At 50.3% G+C, this 27,358-nt stretch overlaps 1 protein-coding gene across 8 annotated transcripts in view; it reads right to left on the bottom strand.

Annotated features, from left to right (window-relative positions):
* TOP3A (topoisomerase 3alpha) overlaps nt 1–27,358 on the bottom strand; it is a 192,042-nt gene that overhangs the window by 80,757 nt on the left and 83,927 nt on the right. For all 8 annotated transcript variants that reach the window (XR_015264278.1, XM_086788003.1, XM_086788005.1 and 5 more), the window contains one exon: nt 1,397–1,526. Coding sequence is in view for 7 of the 8 variants with exons in the window: in XM_086788003.1 (XP_086644129.1) it covers nt 1,397–1,526 (130 nt within the window). In the remaining variant the exon portion in view is untranslated. The remainder of the gene's footprint in view (nt 1–1,396; nt 1,527–27,358) is intronic.

Here is a 27,358-nt window from a genome sequence, read left to right as displayed (position 1 = left end):
GAATGCATCACGAGCGATCAACCAAAAGAAAAGGGAGACCTTACAGCTTCTGCCAAAACTCTAGACTCTAGTGCCTCCTCCAAAAGAAGACATGTATATGCTGGAAAACATAAACATCCTCCCAATAAGGCCACCTTGTTGAGACCAAAGTGGAAGATATCAGATGTATATGGCTCAAAAAGTAGCAGCACCTGAAAACTCGTCTCAGCATCAATAGATCATCCAAACTCTCTTGGATCTCACTGCAGATCTTTAGCAGGTTAGCCACAGATGCTGCCTGGCTTCACTTGAGGATAAAGTAATGGTGGGTTACTAAATCACTCATCCAAGATATAATTGCACTGCCCCAGTTGAAAGCATACCCTTTAACTTCCTTTACCTCATCTGCAAAGTTATAATTAACATAACGATGCAAACTAGTATTCCCATTCAATTGATATGCCAAGCTTTTATTTTTAATTGCCCTTCACATAGCTGAAATACACTTTTCCACACAACGTGAGCTGGCACACAACACACATTACACAAGTGATGACTAGCATAGTATGGCTCCAGTATATTAGAATCCTTCCCACCGTCATTGGCTCAGGCATCATCATCATCCCTGCCTGAGCAGGATGGTCTTTAATCAAGGATAGTGACTCAAAGGTTGGATTCCTTGACTTTTATGCACCTACATCATCACAGAGCTACAGTATAGTTTCAACGCAGTAAGTTAGTCACAACTCGTGGCCTATATACGCAGCACGTCGATGCTGGGAAGTAACTGGGATTCCTTGACTTTTATGCACCTACATCATCAAAGAGCTACAGCATAATTTCAACCAGTAAGTTAGTCACAACTCATGGTCAATATAGACAGCATGTAGATGCTGGAAAACAACTGGGCCACGCTAGACAAATAACAGGCAGGCTAGTAGCAAAGAGCACAGGCTGCAGCTGTAAAAAACTGGTCTACTAGCACATATGGGCTCATCCCATTAAAAATGACCCGTCAACTGCCCCCTCTCCCCCTCCAAAATTCCTCAGCAAACAGAAGCAGCAGTAGAATGGTCAAAACTTCCCCCACTCTCCAAACTAAGCCTACTTGAAACAAGTCCGACTCTCCTGTTGCAATATGTATTGTTTATGTCTCTTGTTGTATTCGATGTGCATATGCCTCCACTTTTCTTCTTGAACTTTAATTCAATGAATGAAAATAGCCGAATATTTACAATCTCAAAATCTTGCCATGTGACAACATTCATATCTTGCACCTCATATACTTGTACTTCAGAGAGTTTTCTATAATAAGCCTTGCATGCACACTTAAAAAAAACCAATGCACCGGAAAAAAATTGCTCCCAACTTCAAGAAGAATGCTAAGAAGTAACCTTTCTAAAATGTTTAAACTTACATCAACAAAGCACTCCTTCATTTGACGCAAAGAGGTCTCCAACACCTCAGCTTTTGTTTTGGTCCCATCACTCACAGCCTTCATGTCCCGTTCCATCATTGCTCGAAGATAAGGTTTCCAAAGTTCATATCTGTGAACAGGTATCTAAATAAGAAGTGTAGACATTATAAGTTATATGCATAAACATGACACAACCAAACATTGTCTTCTTTTTTTCTCGGGAAAAAGATCCTTCTATTAGTTACCAATAAAACAGCCAAAATGGCCAAGTACAAACCCGTCTCCAAAGGGAAACGCAAATCAAGATGAAGGGAAGGATGCACTACTTCTCCAGCTGGCTGCTCTAGGGGGAGAAGGCTATCTCATACAATGCAGCAAGGAGGAAATAACCACACAAGTGGTTTGTAATGCCAAGTGGGCTTGCCACCAGTATTTGTAAGAAAGGAACCGTGCTGCTAGATCCTGAGGAAGGCCTTCCGATGCTTCCTCGCACAGTCTGAGCTACCCTTAAGCTGCCCCCACTGACCTCTGAGGGTATGAATGATATCGAGCCAAATGCTCCAGATAGAGGGTGCCTTCGACGGCTTCGCTGCATCGAGCTCTCCAAATGTGCCACGCGGCTATACTGCTGCAAATCTCCCATCTCTGGCCAGAACCTGGGGTCCAACGACCAATAGGTGCAGTTGGAACTCACACAGTGGAAATATGAAGGTGAGACCTGAAGAGCTAGTTCCCCACTTTCCTCCTCATACGGCATGATGATCACGGCCTCAATGGCCCAAGCAACAGTGCCCCCCGTAACAATACCGGCGGGCAGGAACCTGATCCATAGAGAAGATGGGTAGCGTCTGCCCCCAGTGGCCAATCAAGTGCCAACGGCTAAGCTCCAGTGTGCCAACTGCCACATCAAAAGGGTGATCTTCCGCGGTCGAAAGCTGTCCCACAGCCGCTTCTAGAAATCTGCAAGAAAATGCCACGGGAGGCCTTGGGACTGCCATTGTGCTGCTGTTGCTGTCTGCTGGAGTGCTCTCCACCTCTAACAACTGAATCCTGCTGCCCAGCCGTGCAATAGGGAAAGAAGCGGGTACCCGACGACTCCTCTCTGTCCTCTGGATTCTGTCATGTCCACTCTCCCGGGTCCCGCAGGAGACTCATAATAGGCCGGCCCTCCCACATCCATAGCCGCCATAGTCTCTCTTTGGCCACCTTGGCCGCTGGAGGGTCAATGCTGTGCATGAAAACCAATCACCCTCACCCTCTGCAAGGTACATCCATTGAGGTCCTCTAAGGGGGTCTCTAATCTCTCCAGTCTGACATGAAACCCAATAGAGAAGGTGAGTAAAGCGAAGTACTCGTCCGCTACATGAATTGCGAGGGGTATACGGTGCTTGCTGAACACTCCCAGCCACTGTAGAGGAGAAGGATCTGGTATCAAGGCCAACCACTTCAATGGGATGGAAGAGTCAATGTCGAGGCTAAGTCACTCTCTGCCCCAGATCCCAATAAGGCCTCTCTCCTTAGCCTCTAGGGGTAGTTGCCTGAATGCAAGCCAATCTCCAAGTGATCTAGCAAGGCCCGTACTTAAGGCTCCCCACGATACATGTGGGCAAGCCCCAAGCATGTGACCGCTAGGCAAATAGACCAAAGGATTCCAGATCAGGGGCTGTCGGAGCTTCTCCTCGGAGGCTACTAGACCAGGTTGAGATGAATTCAAGCACGAAAGAGACTGGATGCAAATCTATCCTCAAATGCCAGGCTAAAGCCACGTGCCCGCATCTCTATGAATATCCATCTCGTGCTCTGAGGCCAGGGGCCCCCCACGGTCGGAGTGCGAGTGGAGATCCTAGCGAAGACGAAGTCTTTCCAAGGCTCAGTGCCCAAAAGAAGACCTTGAACAATCAACTTGCAGGGCATTGCCTTGAATGCATGGGTCGATGATGCCCAGGCCCCCTTTGCATTGCGGCTGAATGATTAATCTCCAAGCCACCTTCGCCCTAGCCGGTCTCCCATCACTGCCAGCCCACAGAAAGTTCTGAATCAAACGTTGAACATAGCCAATACATGCTCGGCAGAAAGACCACCAAGCGGTAATGTACCACATGGTGCCAAGAAGAACTAGGTTCGTCGCCACCACTTCCCGGTGGGCCGAACTCCTATATAATAGCTTCTTCTAAATGCTCAAAAGAAGGGGGGCAAGCTGATGCTCACGGGAGATGCCGATGCCAACCTAGCATCCAAGATAACGAACTAGAGTGCCCCTCGGGACCCACTAAAAAGCCTCAACTGGACGCCAAGTTGGGGTAGACGATGAGCCAAACCAAAATCCACACGACTTGTGCCAATTCATCTGTGCTCCGGATGCACGACAAAAAATCTCAATCACCTCAGGGAATCTCTGGAGGTTCCCCTCAGCCCTCGACAGGTATGTTGTTGTGTCGTCGACGAACTCGGAATCAAGAAGCTCCTCCTATACTCGAATGGGGAGACGCAATCTCTGGAGTCCGGTCTCCTAGGCAGAGAGAAAACCGCTCATGGCCTCAACAGCGAACAGGAAGAATTAAGCTGCAAGAGGGCACCCCTACCGGACTGATCGTGAAAGCAGAAATCTATCACCTCTAGCACCCTGAATAACAACCTGGCTATGAGAAGACGAGTAAAGTCCCGATACATCGAACCCAATCCTCCAAGAAACCCATCGTGCACATTGTCCCCTCCAGAAAGCCCCAATCTACACTATCATAGGCTTTCTCGAAATTAAGGGGCAAAATCAAATCCTGCTACTGCATCTTTGCCAGTGCGGTCGCCTCTGAGAAGGTGAAGATGATGTCCAGATTATTCCAATCCTGAACGAAACTTGTCTGTGTACCATGAATCAAGTCGGGGAGAAAGGGTTGCAATCTCTGGCTAATGGCCTTGGCCAGAATTTTGTAGACAGTCCCTAGGAGGGTGATCGGTCTCCACTGCCGGGATCTCCAATCTGCCACATCCCTCTTTGGGAAAATCAAGTGGATCAAACCCTCCGACAACATCTCCGGCATGGCTCGTGTAACCATTATCTCATTGAAGACAGCCCTCATGCCACCTTCCATGAGATCAAAGAGGCTGGATGACCATCCTCTCCCGAAAATTCGCCCTGCAGTAATGCCGTCGTAGCCTTTGCCAACTCCTCAGCTGTGAAGGGACTCAAGAGGAAAGTCCTAAGAGAGTGCGGCACCACCTTTCTTGTGTGTCACCATACATGCTCACACATCCATCACCTATGCAGAAATGCGAGCACCGGTGAGAAGAGTGCTGAAAAAAATCTGTCGCAATGGCTCTCACATGCAAAGGGTGTGTAAACATGGATCAATCTAGGCCTCGCAACATGAGGATATCCTCTCTTAGTCTATGCAGGCGTGCAATCTCAACAAAGAAATCTCCAGTGATCCTATCTCCCACTTGCATCCAAAAAGAGGCTCTAGCATGGTATTTATACTCCACTCGCCGCTCTTCAATGGATCTGAGCTCCGCACGGGCGGCATCCAGCTGACCCTCAATCCACGGGCTATCTGTTGCACTCTCTTGAAGCCACTATTATAGAGAGGTAAGACCCTTGCAACGAATACTCTCCTGCTCTCGGAAGCCAGCCAATCTCCTCTGCACTGCCTCGTGTAAAAGCGTGCATCCAAAGCTCTAGTAGCTGCTCCTGAGCGAAAATCCAACCTCCCCCAAATCCCCTCTATCCTGTTACATATCTCTAGGTCCTGAATGAGGCTATCTGGAATCCCGGTAGTCATTTGTCTGTCTTGTCTCCAAGGGTCATCCAGGGAGAGAATAACCGGAACATGGTCAGAAAAAGTAGTGCCAGCCAACATACAATTCATCCTGCCACGCCCACAAGCCCACTCGTCAACATAGAACCGATCGAGTTTGGATAGGTTAGGGCCAGTGTTCGTGTTCCTGCTGTCAGATCCGGAGAATTAAAGACTCCCGAGACTACATCTGAACTCTGGAAGATGCCAAGGGTCTTGTCCCCTGAGCACCAAGATCAACTCCTTTCATGCCGTGGCCCTGCCACCTCCGAGTCTATCATCCTCCGTCTCTAGCATGTTAAAATCCCCACTCGTCTGCTTGCATGGGGCTAACGGACTGTACACCAGAAGGTGGCTCTGTAGGCTGCATTCGGCGAATAGACATTCAGGTTGCCAACACAGTCCTCCCCTATCCTGATGGTAACCTACTAAGCCCGTCTAGCGACAATAGTGCCCAAGTCCACCACTACCGGCAAAACCCTATGTCCCGAAGGGGCCAAAAGAGTGGGACCAGAAGGTGAGACTCCTGCCCTACAAGATCTTCCTACAGCAACGGGTTCGTCCCTCTGAATGACGGTGCTACTCTAAGAAGAGAATGCCAATGGATCTCCCAACTGCTTCTTTCTGGAGCTCCTCTAAGGATACCACACCTCTGGAAGCACTGTGGGCTCCCGAACCCCTGGATGTTCCATGAGACAATCCGCATAGCCAAGAGCGGTGAGAAGTGAAACTTACCGTAACTTCCCTCCACTTGAAGAGTCTTGGGCGTGGGCTTCAATGGAGAGTAATCACCATCAGTCCTGGCGCAAAGCCACACCAGATGGGCACATATCTTGGCCTCCATGTGGACGCACTCTATTCCACGCATTCTCCGAACTGCATCTTCCACAGTGCACGTATTTGTATAGGATGGGGGAAGTGGTACTGCCACTGAAACATGTAGGAAAACAAAAAGTAGCACCTCCAGGCTAGAGAACACCATCTCCCCAGCTCGATCCCCGAGGCCGAAGACGCCCAACTCCATCCGTACCAAAGGCCAAAGGTGGGCAAGCACATTTGTGATGCGCAAGTCTTGCAGATCATGTGAAGGCTCTATGGCCTGCCCTTGACCCGAGAGGCAGCAAAAGTCATCTCTATCAGCTCCGAAAAATGATGAATCAACCGGCGGCGGATAGAGTTGGCCAACTGGCATTGCCGGATCCGGCATAGCCGGAGGGCCATCGTCTTCTCGAAATGCAAGCTCCATCAACAAGGACGCACCGGAAAAAACTGTAGTTGTGATGGGCTGCCCCAACACTCTAGGGGGCCGCCTAGCAACTCTAAGGGAAAGCCCCCGGACAAGAGAGGCAACAATGGTCATCTCTACTGGCTCCGAAAAATGATGAATCAACCTGTAGATGGAGCTGGCCGACTGGTGCCGCTCCAGATCTAGCACTGCCGGAGGGCAACGGGAGTGCTCTGGAGAGGCTGGGAGGGGGGGAGAGGGAGGATCTAGAACAACCGGGCATAGGGAGATGGAGGGGGGAGAGTCCAGGTAGACTGTGGGCTCGAGCACGGAGTCAGTATCCACCATCCCTGGCCTCTCCTTTTCCGAAGAAGATCTCCAACAGCTCCTTGCTTCGACAGTTCCCTCTCTGCAGGCCTCCACTTTCGTATATGCAAGATTGTGGGTAGCCACCCGGTGTGCAGACAGGGCAAGCCTTCCTGGCGTGCCTCGAAAGATCACAGACATTCCTGGCGTGTTTACTACCAGGTTGAGTTCGATTCGCCTGCAGCTTCGGACAAAGTCATGCTGTTGAGCCCCATCACACTGCATACGGGCCAGGACTTCTTTGCGAGTTTGCAGCACGGCTTCAACCCGCCATCCATTCCTTTGGCTAGCGTCTCAAGCTTTCCTGTGGCAGTCTGCTTTCCAAGTCTCAGGAAGGAATACCTTCCTCTCCTCTCAGTGATAGGTGGTGCTATTGAGAGGGCGATGGAATACCCCCAAACTGCCGCTTCGGTTCTTCCACGAACGGCTCGGATTCCATCCCTCCGTATCTGCATCGCCTCCCCACATTCAATGTCTCACGTCATTTCACTCCCTAGTCTGCAGAGGGACCTGATTTTAAAACTCTGGCCTCCCAGGCCACTGTTTCATCTGTCGCAAGAGGCCAAGAAGATCTAACAAGAATATCTCGTTAGTGTCCTCATGAGAGAGCTAGAGAAAAGACAGGGTTGTTTCCGTACAGCGTACGACGGCTTATCGTATGGAATACCGTACAGAATCGTACAGACTTTTTCAAAATAAAAATAAAAATTCAAGAGGTAATGGTCTTTTTTTTGCTTATCTATGGCTGTTTGAGGTTCCTCTATAGTATGATGCTTCCCTCCTTTCTAAAATACTCCATATCTGCAATTGGAAATACCTAATTTTATAAGTATTTTTTTGAAACACCGTATTTTATTGTACGATAAGAAAAAAAATTATATCATACCGTATTTTCCCGTACGCTATCGTATCGTACGAACCGTATGGTATCGTACCTAACAACTATGAGAAAAGGACAGTCCAAACTGTACTCAAGGGATGCTTGTGGTCACGCGAGCTTCCCGTATGTGAGCGTTGCACACCTCTGTGCCTTTCTCTGTACACACCTCTCCTCTCGCGTTGCCCTCTACCCTGTTTACTGTTTGGCTGCCCCCCCCCCGCCCCCGGCGGCCCCGCGCCGCGGGGTTAGTCCCCCCCGCTTCTACTACCCTCGCTTTCTCCCCACCTCTACCACCCCCACTTCCCTGCTAGCCCCACTTTCCTCTATTGCCTACGTTGCCTGGCCTCCTCTTCTACCCCCGCCCTCTTCGCTGCCCTTTCCTTCCCTTTCTGCTTTCCCACCCGCCTCTCTTCTCTTCTCTGCACGTTCCTCTGCCTAGCTCAAGAATGGATTAATCTCAGACACGTTTCAAGTCGGCCTTTCTCTCCGATTAGCATCATGGCTAATCAACCCCATCCGGCCGGGTGAACCATCCAGTTTTCACAAGATGAACTTGCGATTCTCTTCACCCAAATTGAGAGACACCAAGACGACACTCATTGGAAAAATCTTTGGCTCTCATCCTTCCTATATCCAAGCCCGTGATTAGGTACTAGTGCCATTGCCTTCCGACTCCACACCCCGTTTTAAAGATGTAAGGCTACTTGGGAGAGGATTCTTCCAAGTAAACTTTGACACAGAGGAGGCAGAAGTGCTCTAGGGAAGTCTCTTCCCTTTGGGCCCAAGGAAGATTTTCTTCCTACCCTACACTAGCTACCCGACCCTATCAAGGAAGATCGGAACCATTACCCTTCCAGGTAGACATTGACGCAGAGGACGCAGCCTCAGAAGTGCTCTAGGGCAGTCCCTTCCCTTTGGGCCCAAGGAAGATTTTCTTCCTACCCTACACTAGCCACTTCAACCCTGTAGAAGAAGACTAGAACCATTACCCTACTAAACTCAAATTCCCAGGCTTCCTCTGCTTATTACGCAGAGGACGCAGCCTCAGAAGTGCTCTAGGGCAGTCCCTTCCCTTTGGGCCCAAGGAAGATTTTCTTCCTACCCTACACTAGCCACTTCAACCCTGTAGAAGAAGACTAGAACCATTACCCTACTAAACTCAAATTCCCAGGCTTCCTCTGCTTATTGGCCATCGTTGGAGGCCATTGGGACAGACTTTGGGCTGGTCCCACAAGTGCCCACCATCCCAGCTTTTCCCACTTGTGCTGTCGAGGTACTCACTACCTCGGTTGATGCTATTCCCAGGCTTATGGTGTTGGCTCGTGACAACAAGCCCTTTCAGCATTTTGTGCTGCTTTTGGGACTTAATTGTCCCTTGAAGCAACATATAGAGACGTCATGCACACCTAACAAGTGCCCACTCTATCACCTGATGGGTCACTTTGCGTGTGGAATTGCCCTAGCACTAGGGGTCATATGAGGTGGCACAAACGCGCTCCCCAAGCTACACAGCCAAATGCTCCACCTTGGCCACCTTTCGCCAGGAGTGGTGGGTCGTCTCTCACAGCCGCCCTCCGGGTGGGAACATTGGGGCACAGGACAAGGCCCTTCCCAAAGACAATGTACACAGTGATGATGTATTCGGTCAAAGAGATGAATTTGCACAATCATCCTCACAGAAGGATGTTGCATCAAGACAAAATGACTATGTTGAGTCCTCCTTGCTTTAGATGGACAATACTCAGGATACACATGGTATGGATGCAAAAGATATGTTGCCATCTTACGAGGCCTTGCAAGATATGCAACAAGATATATGCCATGGTCTCCTGCAGGGCACCCATGCATTGCGCACATATGCAGAGACAGTGCAAAGCCCAAGACAGAGTGAACATGCTGACATTCGACTTTGCTCCAAGGATTACCCCTTCCTACAGCATTACGAGAGGTGGGGCGAGACTCCGACGAGCCACATGCTTGGGTCCAAGATCAAAACCTCCTCTTTACCGTGAGAATTATATCATGGAATGTGCAGGATTTAGGGAACCTTCCCAAAAGGAAGTGCCTCATTACGGAACAGCTCCACCTTCCCATTACGGGTGGACCTATGGAAGTGTCGCTCTTGCAGGAGCACAAATTGGATATGTTTCAATGTGGTAAAACTACTAAGATCCTTTCTAGACAAATTTTTCTCCTGTGCACCGGGGACCAAAGGTGGGGTATGCATTTCAGTGTCAGCATCACTTTTGCCTCATGTTATTGGCCATGGTGTTATTATACCTAGTAGAGTACATTGGATTATGGTTATGCAAGAAGGATAGAAAGAAAGAAAGAAAGAAAGATATATTAAGCATCTACTAAAGACCCAATGGGAATATGAGGCCAAATTGATACAATAATGTCCATGGCATATCTCATCATGAAATGTAAAATAAAAAAGAAACAAAACATAGATACTTCACTGGGGTGACAAAACTGTCAATGGAAACTCATCATGGAATACCAAGAACACGAAACATGAAAGGAGCATCAGTCCCCCAACAGATGGTATACCACTCTCCAAAATATCTAGCACGGGGCTAATGAGTATGGCCTCCCTCAGCTACCTCACGTGCAAAGGTAGCTCGATGGTGGTGGAGCATGTCCTCGATCTAGAGCTGATGAGAGGATCATGGCCGACATCTAGGGGGCTAAGGGCATCGGGCACGCTGGAATGCAGAGGCCCAGTCCGAGGTAACTCCTCTCCGGCGAGGTGGGTCCAGAGCAGCCGGAGGGTGATGGTTGGCTGGCAAGGGAAGGGTCAGGTGTCTGGGGCCGAAGCTCTCTCAAGAAAGTGTCCCAAAGTTCAAGCAGGAAGAGGCCCAGGCAAAGTCCAAGAAGTCAATAATTCTGTAGAGTGGACCAAATCCCTCACGAAACAAATAGTGAAACCTCTCGCGGATCTCATAGTATACTGGGCAATGGCATATATAATGCTCCTCTGTCTCAACCTCTGTGTGACATAATCGGTAGATCCTCTCCTCTCTAGGCCTCCGTAGGTAGAGGGGGACAGTAGGTTCAAACATCCTAGAGTTCATGGTAGATGTGGTTGGAGTAAACAAGGTCAAGCTCATGATTAAAATGGACCTTAGGTGTAATGTGGGATGGGGGGTGATAGCGGAGGGATGGGTTGTGTGGAGATAAGAGTGAAAGAGACGTAGGCATAGTCAACTTCAAAGGGGGGTGGCAGGATGGAAAAGTCGACAAGAAGATGTGCAAAAGGCGACAATCCCATAAGGTAGGCCACGGTACTAGTACCTCCTGCCACTGAGGGCATCGGAGGAGGGCCATCGGGACATCCCGTTATAGATAACAAGACCATGTGCAGCTCCCAGCTCTATGAAATATCTCCCATACACCATGACCTCCTCACAGTCCTATGATGATCTCTGCAGCCCCGTGTCATCAGTGATGTCCAGCACCTATAGTCTAATAGGGTCATCTAGATCGAGTAGTGGGACCTGCTAACTACCCGTCCTAGCATTGAAATCCATGAGCAGCTGGACTTCTCCGAGCTGTGAGAACTCCATAATATCCCCATATAACGACAAGTACGGTGACTCTCCATGCTGTGCGACGTAAGGGGAGTGACACGGTGCAAAATAACACTTAGCTATGTGCATTGTGGACGACTTTGTCACCGGTAACCTATAGCCGCATCCAAAGATATGATGCATATTCATCGTTCCGGACGATCAGAGAATCTGTCGGAGATGGGATTTAAAAAGGACAGCTACCCCTCCTCAACCATGTACTCCTGATGTGCAGGTCTCCCCTTGGAAAGCTGAGTCCCACTCATATCCGACTGTGTATGGTAAGCCCCTCTCCCGCATCTTATCACTCGCAGCCTTCAACTACTGAGACTTCAACATGGTTGAGTAGCCATTGGACAAAAAGGGTGGCCGTGAGGTAGAACATAGCCCTCGGAGACAGCCTCTTGGGAGAGATTTATACTCTCCTTCTATGGTAGGGATTGTTGGACAGAGGATGATTTCCACGGGAGGCCCAACTCTTTATCTTACTCATGGCATAACCGTTGAAACGGGAATGGATGAACCTTTGCACGGTTTGACAAATTTTCTGTGGATGACAGGGCCCTAGATAGAGGAGGCTCTATTGCCATCTTGCTAGGTATTACCAAATCACATCACTGCCCGGTTGTCTTGTGCATCAGGGAACTTGGAAGGCAAAGGGGTGTACCTCGTGCTCGCATCCTAGACTCTCTATCGGGATGCAGAGACCTCCTTGGGGGTTAGAGAGATTAAGAGGGCTTTGTGATCACCCTGACCCTCAGGAGAGGCCCTGGAGAGGACTAGCCATGACTGTCATTCCGTTGCCTTGGCCAAGAAAGCAGAGGCTCTGAACAAGGAGCAAGCTATCATACAAGAGTACACCATGATTGGCCACCGCCTACTGCTATACCTGAAAAGGCATGCAGCTCATTGGTTTCTGCTAGACCAAGATGCGTATGTTGCTCTTCCACGAGTTTGCTACTGTGCGCACGGTTTACAGTAGCTTTCAGAGAAATCATAGGCTAGGCTTCGCCTCCTTGATAAGGGCTACAAAATCCCTACGATGGTTCTTCTGAGGCTTGGCTCAAACAGACGAATTTCAGCCTCCAGCCCGCCAGCCGAACCCGACTGTCACTTTCTGCTTATAGAAGCTATGTGAGCCCCGCCTGTTAACCCAGTTATAGGCGACTGTTGTTATGCGATTTCTGCAAGCCCAAGGCTCAGAGCTTGACGCTATGAGCTGGGCTACTAAATCCCTAACACAATGGTTGCAGTAAAGACTAACACAAGTGTAATGGAAGCCTCCAAATAGTGCTTCCTTCCACTCTGTTTTACACACACAAAACAAAGAGCTTTTTACCTTTGATTTCAAAGCTTAATGTTGCTGCTTCCTTGTTGCTTCACATTGGTGGCTTTGATGATGCCTAAGGACTAATGTTCACTCCTTTCTTTCTTGAGCTACGCAAGATGAAACGAGGAGACTAATGAAGCATAATGCTTTCCCTCCCTCACTCCTATGTATGCCACTTACACAAGCATAAAGGGAAATACATGTCACACAACAATGCACACTAAGATGTTAAGGTTGTTGGCCTTATGCTTCAAGTGCTACTCTAGAATAGATTGTCTAGAGCTACAATCCTAGAGACTTTCCGCTCTTTTTTTTCCAGGGAAATATCTAAGTTCTCCCCTACCTTTTCATATTGAACTTTGTATAAAGTTGTGCTTTGTGCTTTTGCTTTAGCATTCTCTTCTTCATCATTACCTACCAAAATAAGATCATCCACATAATGCACCAAAAGTATAACATTGCTTCCTTGTATCTCCACAAAGAGTGAAGGCAAGAAGAAAGAATCGGCCCTCAAATGCAACAAATGCAATAATAATTTTCTCACAAAGAATACCACTCAATGATAACAGAGAGTGTACCTATCCACTCAATGAGAATCACACATACACCCACAATCACTAAGATGTACCTATCAACTCATGAAGGATTACACTCCCATGGAAAGGAGCTGTGATACCATGTTAAAAGACATGGTGTGAGCTTAATGAATGAATGAATCAAGCAATGGAAATGATCATCACATAGACAAACTAAGAGATAGGTGCCAAACTCGGAGGGCGTGCCAAAAGGTGGAGAGGCATCGAAGATAGGAGTGTCCACCTCATGGGTGGTACCTAAGGGTGGAGTGACAACCGCATGGGGGCAAGGTGTAAGAGGAGTGGAAAAGGGCTCAAAATAGTGTGGAGAAAGAATTGTCGGAGGAGGAGGAGGAGAACGGTGGGATCATGGGAAAGAGATGGAGAATGGGTGAGGGGAGGAGATGATGCCTCATCAATCAAACCCGCCATGTGTTGTAATGCTCGAGCCCTTGCTTTGCGTGCTCATAATCTCTTATTCTCCTATCTTCCATGCAAACCGTTGCTTGCTCCTCATGACCAAGTTGGATCAGGGGATCCCGTTGCTTGTTGCTTTTTCTACTCCGACGACTTTGTGAACCCATGCTAAGAAGTAGGAGAAAAGAGATTAAGCAAAAATTTTAAAAATAATTAAGATTAAAGTAATACTAGAATAAGATTAACATATGCTTGGAATGGAGCTATCTCCAAAGTTGGTGAAGCTCTAAGAATGAGGGAGATTCCAGAAATTGGGCTATATATACCAATCTAGTTAGCATTTCGTTGGTTAAATTAGATTATAGATAAAATCTCGATTTTTACAGATAATGATAATTTTTTTATAAAATACTAAAAAATACTAAAAGATAATTATAATTTTTAAAAATGATGAATGAATTCATTATTTTAAGTGATGAGTATTATTTTTAATTTATTTAATTAAAAAAATTATTTGTAAAATTTATTTGATTAATAAATAATATTAAAATTTCTTTAGACATGTTTCAAGTTTTTTTCTAAAAAATATTTTTTAAAGAATTTAAATTTGATGTAAAGATCTTGATTAGACAGAAGTTTGAGATGAAGGATCTGGGGGAGCTCAGATATTTCTTGGGCATTGAGGTGATTAGGTCACCACATGGTATTGGATTACTGCAGAGACAGTATGGCTTGGACATGTTTTCCAAGTATGGTATGACAGGCTGTAAGCCTATCTCAGATGCCACCACTTAGATAATAATGAGATGTAACCAACGAGCAATAGAGTGTACACAAGGTCACCACAAGCATCACATGAACACAAGCTAATGGAAAATGCAAAGAGGAGAGTATTTCCACAAAGGATCACTTAGTATATTTTTTTTTTCCAGAAAGGAGATTTCTATAAAGTATGAAAAAAATTTACAAAATGGAGATTTCACACCAAGTAAGGTGGAGATCTCAACCAATCAGGAGCCCTGTGCTGCCAATAGGGTCCCAAATGAGAGGACGTGAAAAAGATACCAATGTCCCACTCCCTCATAAACTGGCCGCGCTTCCTCTCTGCAGCCCTCGAAGATCCCTGGATTCTGGCCCAGGTAGCCATGATGGTGTGAATAATATCACTCCAAATCCTGCAAAGACACTGAGAAAAAAGAACGGCAGTACCCTCAATGGCCTCGGTGCACCTAGCCTTCTAGACATTCCAAGCTGAGAGGCTAGCAATAATCTCCCAAGAGCTGTGTAACCTCTGTGCCGGAGGGACAAAGTGTAAAAGTGGCAAATCCTGAAGACAACACTGCCGAGCAACTCCTTGCCTAACCATAACGGTCAAGCTCCTGTCAGTCCCCTCGAATCTCAACTGAGGCCCAGACTATGTCAACCAAATGATAGAACCAAAAGAAATAATAGCATCCCTCTTAATCCTACCAAAGAGGTGTGCAATTGCAGACCAAACCTTCTGTGCTTCCTTGCATTCCCGTAAACAATGGTAAACTGACTCCGAAACTCCTGCACATCTAGGGCATGCTGGGCAAGCACCAGTAAACTGACCTCCACTGATTGGTGGCCAGACCACCATGAAGAGAAACCCAGATAAAGGAGGAAATATGTGGCTTCCTATAAGAATGCCACAATCTCCGCCAAAAAACCCTTTGAATGTCAGTCGAAGCCGTAAGATTCCCAATGGGGTCTAAGAGTAGGGACACTCTGAATGTGTCCCAAGATAAGATGTCTGGCATTCCGCACCGTATAACTGAAAAAAGGCATGCTTTTCAAAGGGTTACAAGCATCCTTCCACTCCCACTCACCGAGGTCCCAATGCAAATGTCTGATAGGGCAGCCACCATACAACCAAAGGCTAACACTCTTGCTCAGGCCCCCAAGGCAGAAACATAACTCTCTCTCTCTCTCTCCTCCCTGCCTGTGGGAAGGACTGCAGAGTGATTTGGAGGAATGGCCCCGAGTCTCCAAGAGAAACTCGAGGCCCTCGAGATGGCAATGAAGGCATTAATCAAGGAGAACAAGAAGACATCCGATTCCAACCTCAATGAGGTGGAAAACAAACTACACAAGCACATCATAGCTCTCGAAGCACGGGTCACGAACCTCGAACAAGAGAACACGGCACTCAAGGAGGAGGTGAGTGCATTGAAAGTGGAAATGGTAGCCATCAAGAATGCTGAGAAGGAAGAAGGGGAGATCAATGACAACACTCTCACGGCCATCAAAGAAGAGATCTCCAAGGAGATCACAAAGGACATGGAGAAAAGCTCGAAGCCAAGCAGTCAGGATGGGTCGAGGTGGTGAAGAAGAACATCCGTAAAGAAGTGAGAGAGGAAACTCAAAGGGAAGAAAACCAAATCATTCACACCACCATTGAGGAGGAGAAGATGAGGCATGCCCGCCGCCTCAACATTCGAGTCACAGGTATAGCCGAGACACCCGACTCCACTCCCGAGAAAGATGGACAGCTTCTATGCATGAAGCTCGGCTACAAGGAAGAGCACCCTCTCCCCTTCACCAAAGCATGGAGAGCCGGGAAAGACTCAACACGCAAGCGAGCCCTCATCCTACAGTTTGCAGGAGAGACGGAGAGGGTCACCTTCATGAGGAAGAGGGTTACACTACTGGGTTTAGAGGGAGCTCCTATTTTCTTGGATGATGATCTCACGAGGATGCAGCTTGAGCATAGGAGAACTTGCATGCCACGAGTCTTACACGCGAGGAGAGAAGGCAAGAAGGCCTTCTATCGAGATGGTCGGGTCATCATTGATGGCCGGCCCATGGATTAGCGGTTTGGGGCCTATGGGACACAGACCAGGCCACTGACAGAGATACACATAGCAGTATGGAACTGTAATGGTTCACTATGGGTGCAGCCTGGACGACTGGAGCATGTTATGGTGGGGAGAGACATCATACTTCTGACAGAGACACATCAGAGCCCAGAGAGAGGGCTACCTCGAGTACAGGGATTCCAGTGGGAGTCAGCATACAGGAGGACCACACGCCAGGGTACCTCGAGAGGGTCGGGGGGAGTAGCAGTCATTCAGACGAGAGCTACAGGGGAGACTGAGAGTGGTAGCACAGGATCCAGCGGCCAGATACATGTGGATCAGCTTACAGCTCTCACAGGACAGGGTTATATACATAGCTCTATGTTACTTTTCTCCATCAGGATCCTCCTATGTCATTACAGAGGACATGCCACAGGAGGAGGAGATAGGAGCCTCGCCATACACTTGTCTGTCAGAGGAGATTATGCATTATTCTACACTAGGGGAAGTATTTCTTACGGGCGACTTCAATGCCCACACACAGAGCAGACAGTGTGAGGTGTATGACTATGATGACATGGAGATCCTCCACCCTGTGGATCCAGAGGAGATAGGGGCTAGTCGGGCATCAGAGGACACTGGACCAGACAGAGGACATTATGGGGACCACTTACTAGAGTTGGGAGCCAGGCATCGTCTCGTTATTTATAACGGGATGCTACAGTGGCCGGGATCAGGAGGGCTGACATGCTTCCCACATGGGGGTCATACACGGACCGGAGGCACGGTGGTAGACTACATTATGGGGTCTTTGGAGGCATCACAGCTTGTCACCTCATTCTCCATTCCACCTCGTCCTATTGGGGCAGATCATACATACTTGGCATTTTCACTAACCGGATCACCAGTATCACCAGCCCCCCACATACCGACGCCACACACTACCATCTACTTCACACATGACATGGCAGACATATACACTGGCAGAGTAGAGGATGGGCTCCTACTCATGGATCCCCTGGCATCTATGGATACCATTACAGCCCAGCTCGCATCACTCCTACACACGGCTGCATTACAGAGCTTCCCACATCGTGTACACTCAGGAGAGCCTGCGAGACCTAGGACTGCCCCAGAACAGATGGTATGATGACGAGTGCAGAGCCCTATACTCACGACTCCGCATACAGAGAGCCTTGGGAGCCATCACAGAGCAGGAGTCGAGGAGAGAGATGAGGAGACTTACTCGCCGCAAAAGGCGGGCCTTCGCAGAGATACAGGAGCTAGAGATCTTTCATTTCTTCATGAGTAGAGATAGCCCTGTCTCATGGCGGCACTTCAGAGAGCCCCGGACCCCGACACCTATTGCAGACCCACAGACATGGCACACATATGCAGAGGGTCTATACCATGCCCCACAGCAGCCACCTATACCTCAGCCACAGGAGCCTCGACCTACCACAGCTAGCTTCTTTACCCACTCGATGGTACAGGAAGCTATCCGCCGCCTACAGCATGGACGGGCTGCCGACCATATGGGCCAACTCCTTTTCTTGCACACCTGTTTAACAGGGCACTAGCAGAGGGTTTGCCTGCGGAGTGGACGATGCACACCATTGTGCCGATTCACAAAACAGGGGATATGCTCGATCCGAGCAACTACAGGACGGTTATGGTTGGCCACGTGCTGGGCAAACTCTATGGTGCAGTGCTGGAGCAGGAGCTTAGCTTATATGCTGAGCGAGCAGGTTTACGCTCATCAGGGCAGGCAGGCTTCAGGAGAGCTTTCTCTACCACTGACCATGTATTCACTTTGAGATGTATGATTGATCAGGCCAGAGTGAGGAAGAGAAAGCTCTATTGCTGCTTTGTGGATTTCCGCAAGGCATTTGACACAGTACCACGAGAGAGGCTCTTTCAGCGCCTGCAGTCTCTTGGCATACCAGCAGATATGACATGGGGCATCTATGCATTATATGAGCAGGTTTTTGGGCGAGTCAAATGTCCAGGAGGTATGTCCGAGACTATTGCTAGCACCATTGGTGTGAAGCAAGGATGCCCACTTTCCCCCACGCTATTTGGGTTATACATTGATGAGGTGGCTGACTTCATTACACGGGGAGGCGGAGATGGAGTTGATTTAGCAGGTACCTCAGTACATATTATGCTCTATGCTGATGATATTGTATTAGTGTCTGAGTCCCCCGGTGGTCTACAGCAGCATCTACATGCACTCCATGATTTCTGCACACAGAGGGGTCTTACTGTGAACCTTGGGAAAACCAAGGTTATGGTCTTTCATACATCGAGACAGGGCAGGAGTCAGCTGATATTCACTCTCGCAGGATGCCAGGTGGAGGTGGTGACATCATACGTGTACCTAGGGGTTACCTTCTCTGCAGCAGCCACACGCTTTACCATGGGTTCAGCAGCCACAGCTAGATTGACACGGGGATATGCAGCATTGGCTATGCTAGAGAGACAGTGCCACCAGGCGCATTTTCAGGAGCCCCGGACGAAGGGGTGGCTATTTGACACATTAGTCACACCGGCATTGATGTATGGAGCAGCAGTATGGGCGCCAGGCCTTGCTACACATTGGTGGACACAGATAGAGAGACCACAGGCCCTCATGATGGCACGCATGATACGCAGCAAACCGTCAGTACCTCATGACATTATCCGAGCAGAGTTTGCTGCGCCTCCTATGATGGTGGCCATATTTCAGACTATATGCCTGCTAGACAGATTCAGAGAGATGCCACAGGACAGATTATCATACAGAGCTTTTCAGGCATCTAGACAGTTGGCTGAGGCAGGAGACAGAGGATCATGGTATGCACAGGTCACACATTGGTTCTCACAGCATGGCCTAGACATGGATCATCTACCACCATTCCAGTATGACAGGGATGCACCACATATCCGTCTCTCTCATAGTGAGAGGAACAGAGTATTGAGACAGGATCTATAGCAGCTCTATACACGAGAGACATGGATATCGCCTACACAGCCTCTTCCACCGAAGATGCTATACTACAGAGATCACTTCATGAGTATCACTGATGATGGATTTATAGAGAGGCCTAGATACATGGAGGGCTTTTTACCACACGGCTCCCGAGTGGCTATTGGTCAGCTCAGAGTTTCATCACACCGATTGGAGATTGAGACTGGCAGAGCAGCACGGATCCCCCGAGAGGAGAGGGTATGCAGATTGTGCAGAGAGGAGGTGCAGAGTGAGGAGCATTATGTGAGCAGATGCAGAGCATATACAGCCATCAGAGAGAGATATCCCATTTTATTCAGAGAGCCACATTCCCTACGCCAGATCTTTGAGGCAGCAGACCAGCGCATACTGGGGAGATACATTCTAGACATACAACGCCACAGAGAGACATTATTACAGGCTCAGACAGCTCCAGAGGGGGGGCGACAGACACAGATTACTACATTTTTTCAGAGATCCATACCCCTCCCAGCCCCTACACGGCAGGGAATTACTCTCCAGAGAGCAGAGACACTTAGAGCCCGCAGGAGACAGAGGACACCTGGCTTTCGGACACCACGCCTATACCAGAGAGAGATGACAGAGATCAGAGCTCAGTTTCATAGAGAGGGTGAGGAGCGACTGGCTCGCTTCAGAGCACACCCAGGCATGTTCTTCAGAGAGCTGTGGACACCCCCTTCACTGATGTATACCATTTTATACCCCCAGTATGGTACACGATGGAGCTAGCTAGGTTGCATATCATGATTGTATACTCCATGCATATAGCTTTGCATTCTCCTAGTAATAGAGCTCCATCCCCTACACACCCAGATTCAGCTTTTTTTTTCAGTACTTTTTCATTTTGTTGGGATGACAGAGGATACCCCATACATGTACTCCGATTTGTCTCATAGGCCGAGTTCGGTCTTTTGGAAGACGTTAATAAAATCTTTCTTTCTTTCTTTCTTTCTCTGTGATCGTCCCTGAGAGGAGAGAGGAGGGGGTTGGGGGGGGCTGAGTCAGGGATACGGACATGGGAAGAGGCCGAGCGAGCCCCAGGCTCCCTCAGACACAAAACGACGGGGCAATGATCGGATTTGGTGGTGCCAGGCATAATAGCAATGGTGCCTTCTCTGTCCAAGGACTAATCATCCACATAGAACTTGTCCAGACGTGCAAAGATGCTCTCATCCCTGCTCCTGCAGTTATGCCAAGAGAAAGATAAGGAATTTGGCCTTCTCTAGAAATCATCCCTCCTCAGTCCAGCAATCCCTGCCAAAAAAGGAAAGCATGAACCTCTCCCATGAGGTTCGCTCCAAAAGGTGTAAACCCCCTTCGTGTCCACCCTTCTTGTCAGAAGGTTGCTCAACCATATTAAAATCTCCTCTCACTATCCAATGATCAACCTAGGGAATGACATTTGTAATGGTGTCCCAAAAGGCCACCCTTTCACCTCTCACGTTAGGTGCATAGATATTCAAGATTCCCAATTTCTAACCCTCATGCATGATCAAAATCCACTGTGCTCTAGCAGGGATGATAACACCGTGCCCAATAACATGAGGTATAATAGATGCTGCCACTGAAATACAAACACCCCCTCTAGCCCAACTGCCGAGGACCAGAAGGTGTGGCCAGAAAGCATCTTACCAGTTTTGCCACACTGAGATCTATCCAATTTGTGTTCTTGCAACAAAAGCACATCCATAGACCCTCTTGTAACACCAGGGTGAAGCTGGTCCTTCAGAAGGCCATTTGTGTGGTGTTGCATCACCCTAGACCGTCCACTGTAGAGAGTGGTACGATGATCTTCTCCTTCCCACTGAGTGCAGCACAGGGGATGGACTAGAGCATGGAGTCAGTATCCACCGCTATTCAGGGGAAGGCAATTGAGCTCTAGCACATGACGTGTGTATCACTGATGTGCTTACCCACCTTTGGCCCTTGGCCGAGATGGAGTTGGGTGGCTCCGGGCTCAGAAATCAGACATGGGAGATGTTGTCCTCCGGCTTGGAGGTGTTGCTTTTTGTATGTCTTCATGTTTCTTAGTGGTAGTATCCCTACCCCCCCGAAGCATGAATATGTGATCCAATGTGGAGAAGGTCCTTCTGAATCTTGCTTGCCTTGGCGCCCTGTCTATCCCCCTCTCTTTGCCAGTGTGCTGAGCTCAGACTCGAGTATAGATCCATAGAGCATTGCCAAGATATGGCCAATCATGATGGTTCTGTAGTTATTAGGATCCATGGGGTCTCCCGCCTTATGGATCGGTGCAATAATGTGTGATGACCGTGTGTGTGTGGGGGGGGGGGAGCCCTCTGAGAGGTCCCTATTAAACATACGGGCTAGAAGAGGTGCCAGGGTGTTGCCTGCATAAAAGTGGCGCTCAGCCATAAGCCCCTCGTGATCTTGTGATCAGCCGTTCTTAAGCCTGCGTATACCCTTTGCCACCATGTCTCCTGTGAAGAAGGTGGATGTGGTGGGATGTCGGTAAGGTGGATGTGTGGTGGGGTATGTGGTATAATGCATGCAACAAGCAGGCTAAGGTAGATGGCTGCCAACTATACGACTGTTTTTATTCTGCTGTCTATACTTCCCAGGTATTTCTCGCTACAGCTGATTCAGAGCTGCATGTGCCCATGGAGGAGCTCACTATGCAGATTGCAATTGCCTTGCATTCATCCGCCACTACATGCTTTCCTCATTCTAGTACCAGATCCAGGGCTACATTGGAGACCACTCCTCAGAATAAATGGCATGATGAGGAGTGCCGCGAGGTGAGAGCCCGCTTATAGAGGGAAGTGGCTTTGGGAGTCACTACTCATAGGCAGTCGCGCATTGTCTTTCGTCAACTCATACGGTGAAAGAAGAGACCATACTTAGCTCAGCTTGAGCATGACCTGTGTCATCTATTCCTGGGGCAGGATTCTAGGATGCATGGAGACTTCCTCGCGAGCAACACCCACCTATCCCCATTACCTCGCCAGCCATTTGGGGTCAGTATGCCACTACTCCCAGATCCACCGGCGCCTCGGCCGAAGGCCCCCACTTTCTTTCGGTTGAGCATGGTATATGATGCTATTGACAGGATGAAATCAGGGAAGGCTCAGGACCATGATGGCCTAGTTGTTGCGGAGCATTTTATATATGCGAGAGATTTATTGGCACCCTTGTTGACTCATATGTTGAACAGGGTTTTGTGTGAGGGGACTCTAGCGCTCGCTGAAGCTCTCGCTCCCCCCCCCCTCTCGCGCTGACTGCACGCCCTCCCCCCTTTTCCCGCCTTCGCGTCTCCTCCCCCCCCCCTCGCCTGCCCTCGCGTTTGCCCCCCCTCCCCCGCCTAGCTGTTCTGCGCACCCCAGCGCTGCTGCGCTGCCGTCCCCTGCTCCAGCTCCTCCCCTTCGCGCGCGCCCCCCCCCCCCCCCCCCCCCCCCCCCCCCCGCGTCTGTCTTCAGCGCCCCGCCCCCCTTTAGCCTCCGTCGCCTCTTCTTCCCCTTTTTCCTTTTCTGATTTGTCCGTCCCCCCCAGGGGTTTTCTTCCTTTTTGCCTTCCGCCTTCCCCCTCCGTCCTTTGTGTGCCGCTCGGTTCTTGCAGGACTCTCCGCATTCGCTCCGCCTTCGACATAGCTTCAGACACTAATGGAGGCTCCTCCCGCCCCGCCTCAGAGGGACTCCCCCGCAGCCCCCTCGCCCGCCCCTAAGGACACCCCCATCAGGCTTTCTCTTTCGCCAGAAGAGGAAGCGAGCCTCGCCGCAGAGGTGGAACGCCTCCAGGTTCATTCCACCATCTGCCGTATAGTCAGCACTCGCCCCAGCAGAGGGGAGATCCGGGATCTTCTCCAGGCCCGCCTTCTTGCAGATGTGGGCAAGATCCTGGACGTTCAGCTACTGGGCCGTGGACATTACCAGATCGAGTTCGAGACAGCCCAGAGCGTGGCCAAGGTCCTAGCCATGAGTCCCCTTGACATCAGGGGTGCTCGGGCTTTCTTCAGACCTTGGCAGCATGGCTTTGACCCAGCAGCGGCCGAGCAGGGAGAACGCCTCTTCCATGTTACAGTTTGCTTCCCTGGACTCCGCCGGGAGTACCTTCCGCTCCTTTCTAGGATAGGAGCATTGGTGGGTTCGGTGCTAGAGACTGGCCCCACAGCAGCTTCAGTGGTGGCCAGAGCAGCTGGGCTACCTTCGGTCAAAGTTTTGGTGTCTGACATCTCCTCCCTTCCGAAGGTCATTCAGCTACCTAGGATAGGGGGGGGATAGATTGATCAGAGAGTGGAGTTCTCGGGGCTCCCGAACCAGTGCTTCATTTGCAGGCAGATCGGTCATCTGGCCAAGGCCTGCCCTCGCAGGAGACCCCGACCTTCACCGCAGCAGCAGCAGGCCCTTGATGGCCCGCCCACAGATGCGGCTCGGCAGGCAGCCTCCGGGACACCTGCTCAGGCCACAGAGACCTCGGAGTGGCAGCCTGGACAGGGGCACCGTCGAGGGGGACAGCCACAGCAGCACGCCAGAGACCGTTGCAGCAGCAGCCACAGTCTCAGCATCACTGGGTTCCCGTGAGGAAAAGCTTTGCTCCCCTCGAGGAGGAGACCCTTGCGACGACTGAGGACCAGGAGATGCCAGCACCCCCTCCACCCCCCCCCCCCACCCTCGTCCCCCCCTACCGCCTCGCTTCCACCTTCGCCTCCTCCCGTCCTCGCTCCGGTTTCGGCAACGGCTCCTTCTCCACCCCCCTCCTCCCACCCCCCCCCCCCCCCCCCCCCCCCGCGGCCTTAGCTCCCCGGGAGGCCCTAGCAGTCCCCTGGCGTTCACCTGCAGTCCGGAGGGCTCTGAGCACCGACCTTGCTCGAGCACCGCAGAGGAGACTTACCATGCCGATTCGGGCTTCACGGATATCATCTATCCGCAGTCGGCTGAGTCGCCTCGGCACTAGACAGCGCTCGGAGGCTTTTGATTACTGCTTCACACGGCTTTTTGGAGCAGAGGGCCCCCATGAGCCAGCACCCATCAGAGTTCATGTAGTGATTCCTCCGGCCCGCGGGCACGAGGCACTTGATTCAGCGGTGGCCTTCTCGTCCCCTCTCTGTGGCCCATGCGACCGGGAGTGGACTCTGGAGCTCGCTCTTAGCACTCTGAAGACTCAGGCAGCTGAGTTTTCTCACCATGTGAGCGATCTGGAGGTGACAGATGTGATAGGCCGACTATGGGAGTTGGCTCATTTTTTCTTGGATCCCGGGAGTGTGGATGCCTCAGGGATTCGTCATTTGGTTGTTCGCATAGTGGCAGACTTAGCACGCAACCCTGGATATGTATGTATACACGAGGTTGCTCTGTCTGAGCGGGAGGCAGTCGCCATGGGACACAGCCCACTGGCGCCTGATCCGTGATTCTTGCAGTACACCGGGTGGGCAGATTCGCAGCCGCTCGGATGGGGACTACTCTCCATCCAAGCCGCTTGTGAAGGACCGCCGTACGGCTGAGACAGCATCCACCTCAGCAAGTCATCCATGAGGATCATCTCATGGAATGTACAGGGCCTTGGCGGAGCACATTATATACGCTATCGTGGTTGCTTGAGGCAGGAGCTTCAGAGATGCTTGGTTGGTGGCAGCATTGATATTTTGATGATGCAGGAGCACCACTTGGGTGAGAGCAGGATCCGGAGATATGGTTCGGTGATGCCTCGTAGATGGGACACCTTTTGGTCTGCAGGGTTTGGTCCTTTGGGTGGACAGGGAGGAGTATGCATGGTCATTGCAGATGTATGGCGGCAGGCCATTGTGGATCCAGGGATCATTGTGCCTGGTAGAGCACAGTATGTCATTCTGAGGATGCATGATGAGTTATTGGGCGAGCTCAACGTCTATGCGCCCAACCATGCTAGTGCCAGAGCAGAGTTCTGGACCCAGGTTACGGATGCATTGCCAGAGGCCGCACATTGGTGCGTCGGGGGAGACTTAATCATCCTTGAGGACCTGGCCGATAGGGTGGGAGGCAATCATGTTACAGTGCACGGCACAGAGCTTGCAGCTTGGGAGCAATTTTGCATGTCACTGAGGCATGGCAGCATGGGGCCTTCTCCCGCTCTCAGGACAGTCTTAGTTTCTCTCGGTCGGATCGCCGGCAAGGAGGGACTAATCTATCACGGATTGATCGCCTTTATGTGGGCGACTGGTTAGGGGAGCGAGGGGGCTCCGTTGGCATTCTCGCTGGCACCTCATTTTCAGATCATGCGCTAGTTATTTTGACACTTGAGGAGAGGACACGGGAGCCCAACTTGCAGTTGAGGATCCCAGAGAGGGTACTTACAGATCCCAGTCTCGCTGAGGACATTGAGAGGATCTGGCATGATAGTCAGTGCTCTGACCAGGATGCAGCAGGCCAGTGTGCCCAGGGACTCATCGAGCTTAGCTCTTTTCTGCACTCTTCTCTGCACGCTGCAGCTCTGACACGGCTGGGAGAGATTCGCGAGCGGGAGCAACGGCGGAGACGCAGCCTTGCTTCGCTTCAGCGCCTTCGGGAGCAGCAGCCTGCATAAGAGTGGGTGGCGTCCCAGCTGAGCCAAGGAAGCCAGGAGGTTAGAGAGGCAGAGCAGAGACATGAGTTTTACTATCGTCGCCAGGCCTCTTAGTGGACGCAGCTTGGTGATAGAGTGACTGGGGAGTTTTTTGAGATTGCTAGACCCCGCCATGCTCGAGCAGGAGTCCGTCAGCTTGGGAGGCTGGACGGATCGGTAGCTACTGAGCCCGGGGAGATCAGAGCCATTGCCACTGGGTTCTATAGAGACCTGCTTTCAGCGGAGCCAGCCACTGAGGCTCGGGATGCTTGCAGACAGACTGTGTGGGCCCATGTGCAGAGGAGGGTCACAGATCGTATGTGTACAGTTCTTGGTGCGCCTCTTTCAGAGGTTGAGCTTGCTGAGGCCTTGAGTGTCCTGCCGCGCCATAGTTGCCCAAGGGAGGACGGACTGACGCCTGCCTTTTTTATGCGCTATTGGGACCTTTTGGGGCCAGGCCTCCGCAAGGGCTTTCAGTATGTTTTGGACAGTGGGGTGATGCCACAGAGCTTTTCAGAGGGCTTGATCTTTCTTATCCCCAAGGGGGAGGGAGTATCAGATGATATTCGGCATTGGAGACCTATTACGATCCTCAATACTGTCTACAAGGTCTTAGCAAAGGCCTTGAGTTTGAGGATCCAGCCCTTCCTGGGGGAGTTGATTCATGCTACCCAGACAGGATTCGTCAAGGAGCGTAGTATCCTTGACAACATTTTCACCTTCTGGGAGGCGACGGCCCGAGCTAAATTTCTTGGTGAGGACTTGGTCGTGATGCTTCTCGATTTTGAGAAGGCATACGATAGAGTCGATTGGGGTTTCTTACAGGGCACTATGCTTCGCCTGGGCTTTGAGCCAGGTTGGATTAGAGGGGTGGCGGCTCTGTATTCTACAGCTCGTAGCCAAGTGTTGATTGCAGGAAGACGGGGGCCGAGTTTTGAGCTGACCAGATCAGTCCGTCAGGGGTGTCCCCTCGCCCCTTTTCTTTTTCTCTTCTTTGCGGAGGCTATGAGCATGTATTTGACAGCAGAGGAGGTTGGTTTGAGAGGACTCCAGCTCCCAATCCGGGGGGAGGACCTGCTCGATGCTGAGTTTGCTTACGACACGGGCTTATTTTTGCATGGCCAGGAGGCCAATCTTCTTCGGGCAGAGCAGTCGCTCCAGGTTTTTAGTGCAACCTCGGGAGCATTGATCAATTGGCGCCACACAGTGGCCTTTTGGATCAGTAGCGCTCCCACTCCGACATGGAGCCCAGACCCCAGTTTTAGATGGATTCCTCCTGGCACAGCAGTGCGTTATTTGGGATGCCAGATTGGACTAGATTTGTCACCTGAGCAGCAGATTGCCCCGCTTCTTCTGAGCATTTGGAAGAAGCTTTTGTATTGGAGTACAGCTCGACTATCCTTGGCTGGGAGGGTGGTGGTGGCAAATCAGGTGCTGTTAGCGACC

This window comes from Cibotium barometz, chromosome 51 (genome assembly GCF_041138505.1).
Source record: "Cibotium barometz isolate CiBa-2024 chromosome 51, ASM4113850v1, whole genome shotgun sequence".
NCBI lineage: Eukaryota > Viridiplantae > Streptophyta > Polypodiopsida > Cyatheales > Cibotiaceae > Cibotium > Cibotium barometz.
Note: the sequence above shows the minus strand (reverse complement) of the source record. Positions and strands in the feature narration are given on the sequence as shown.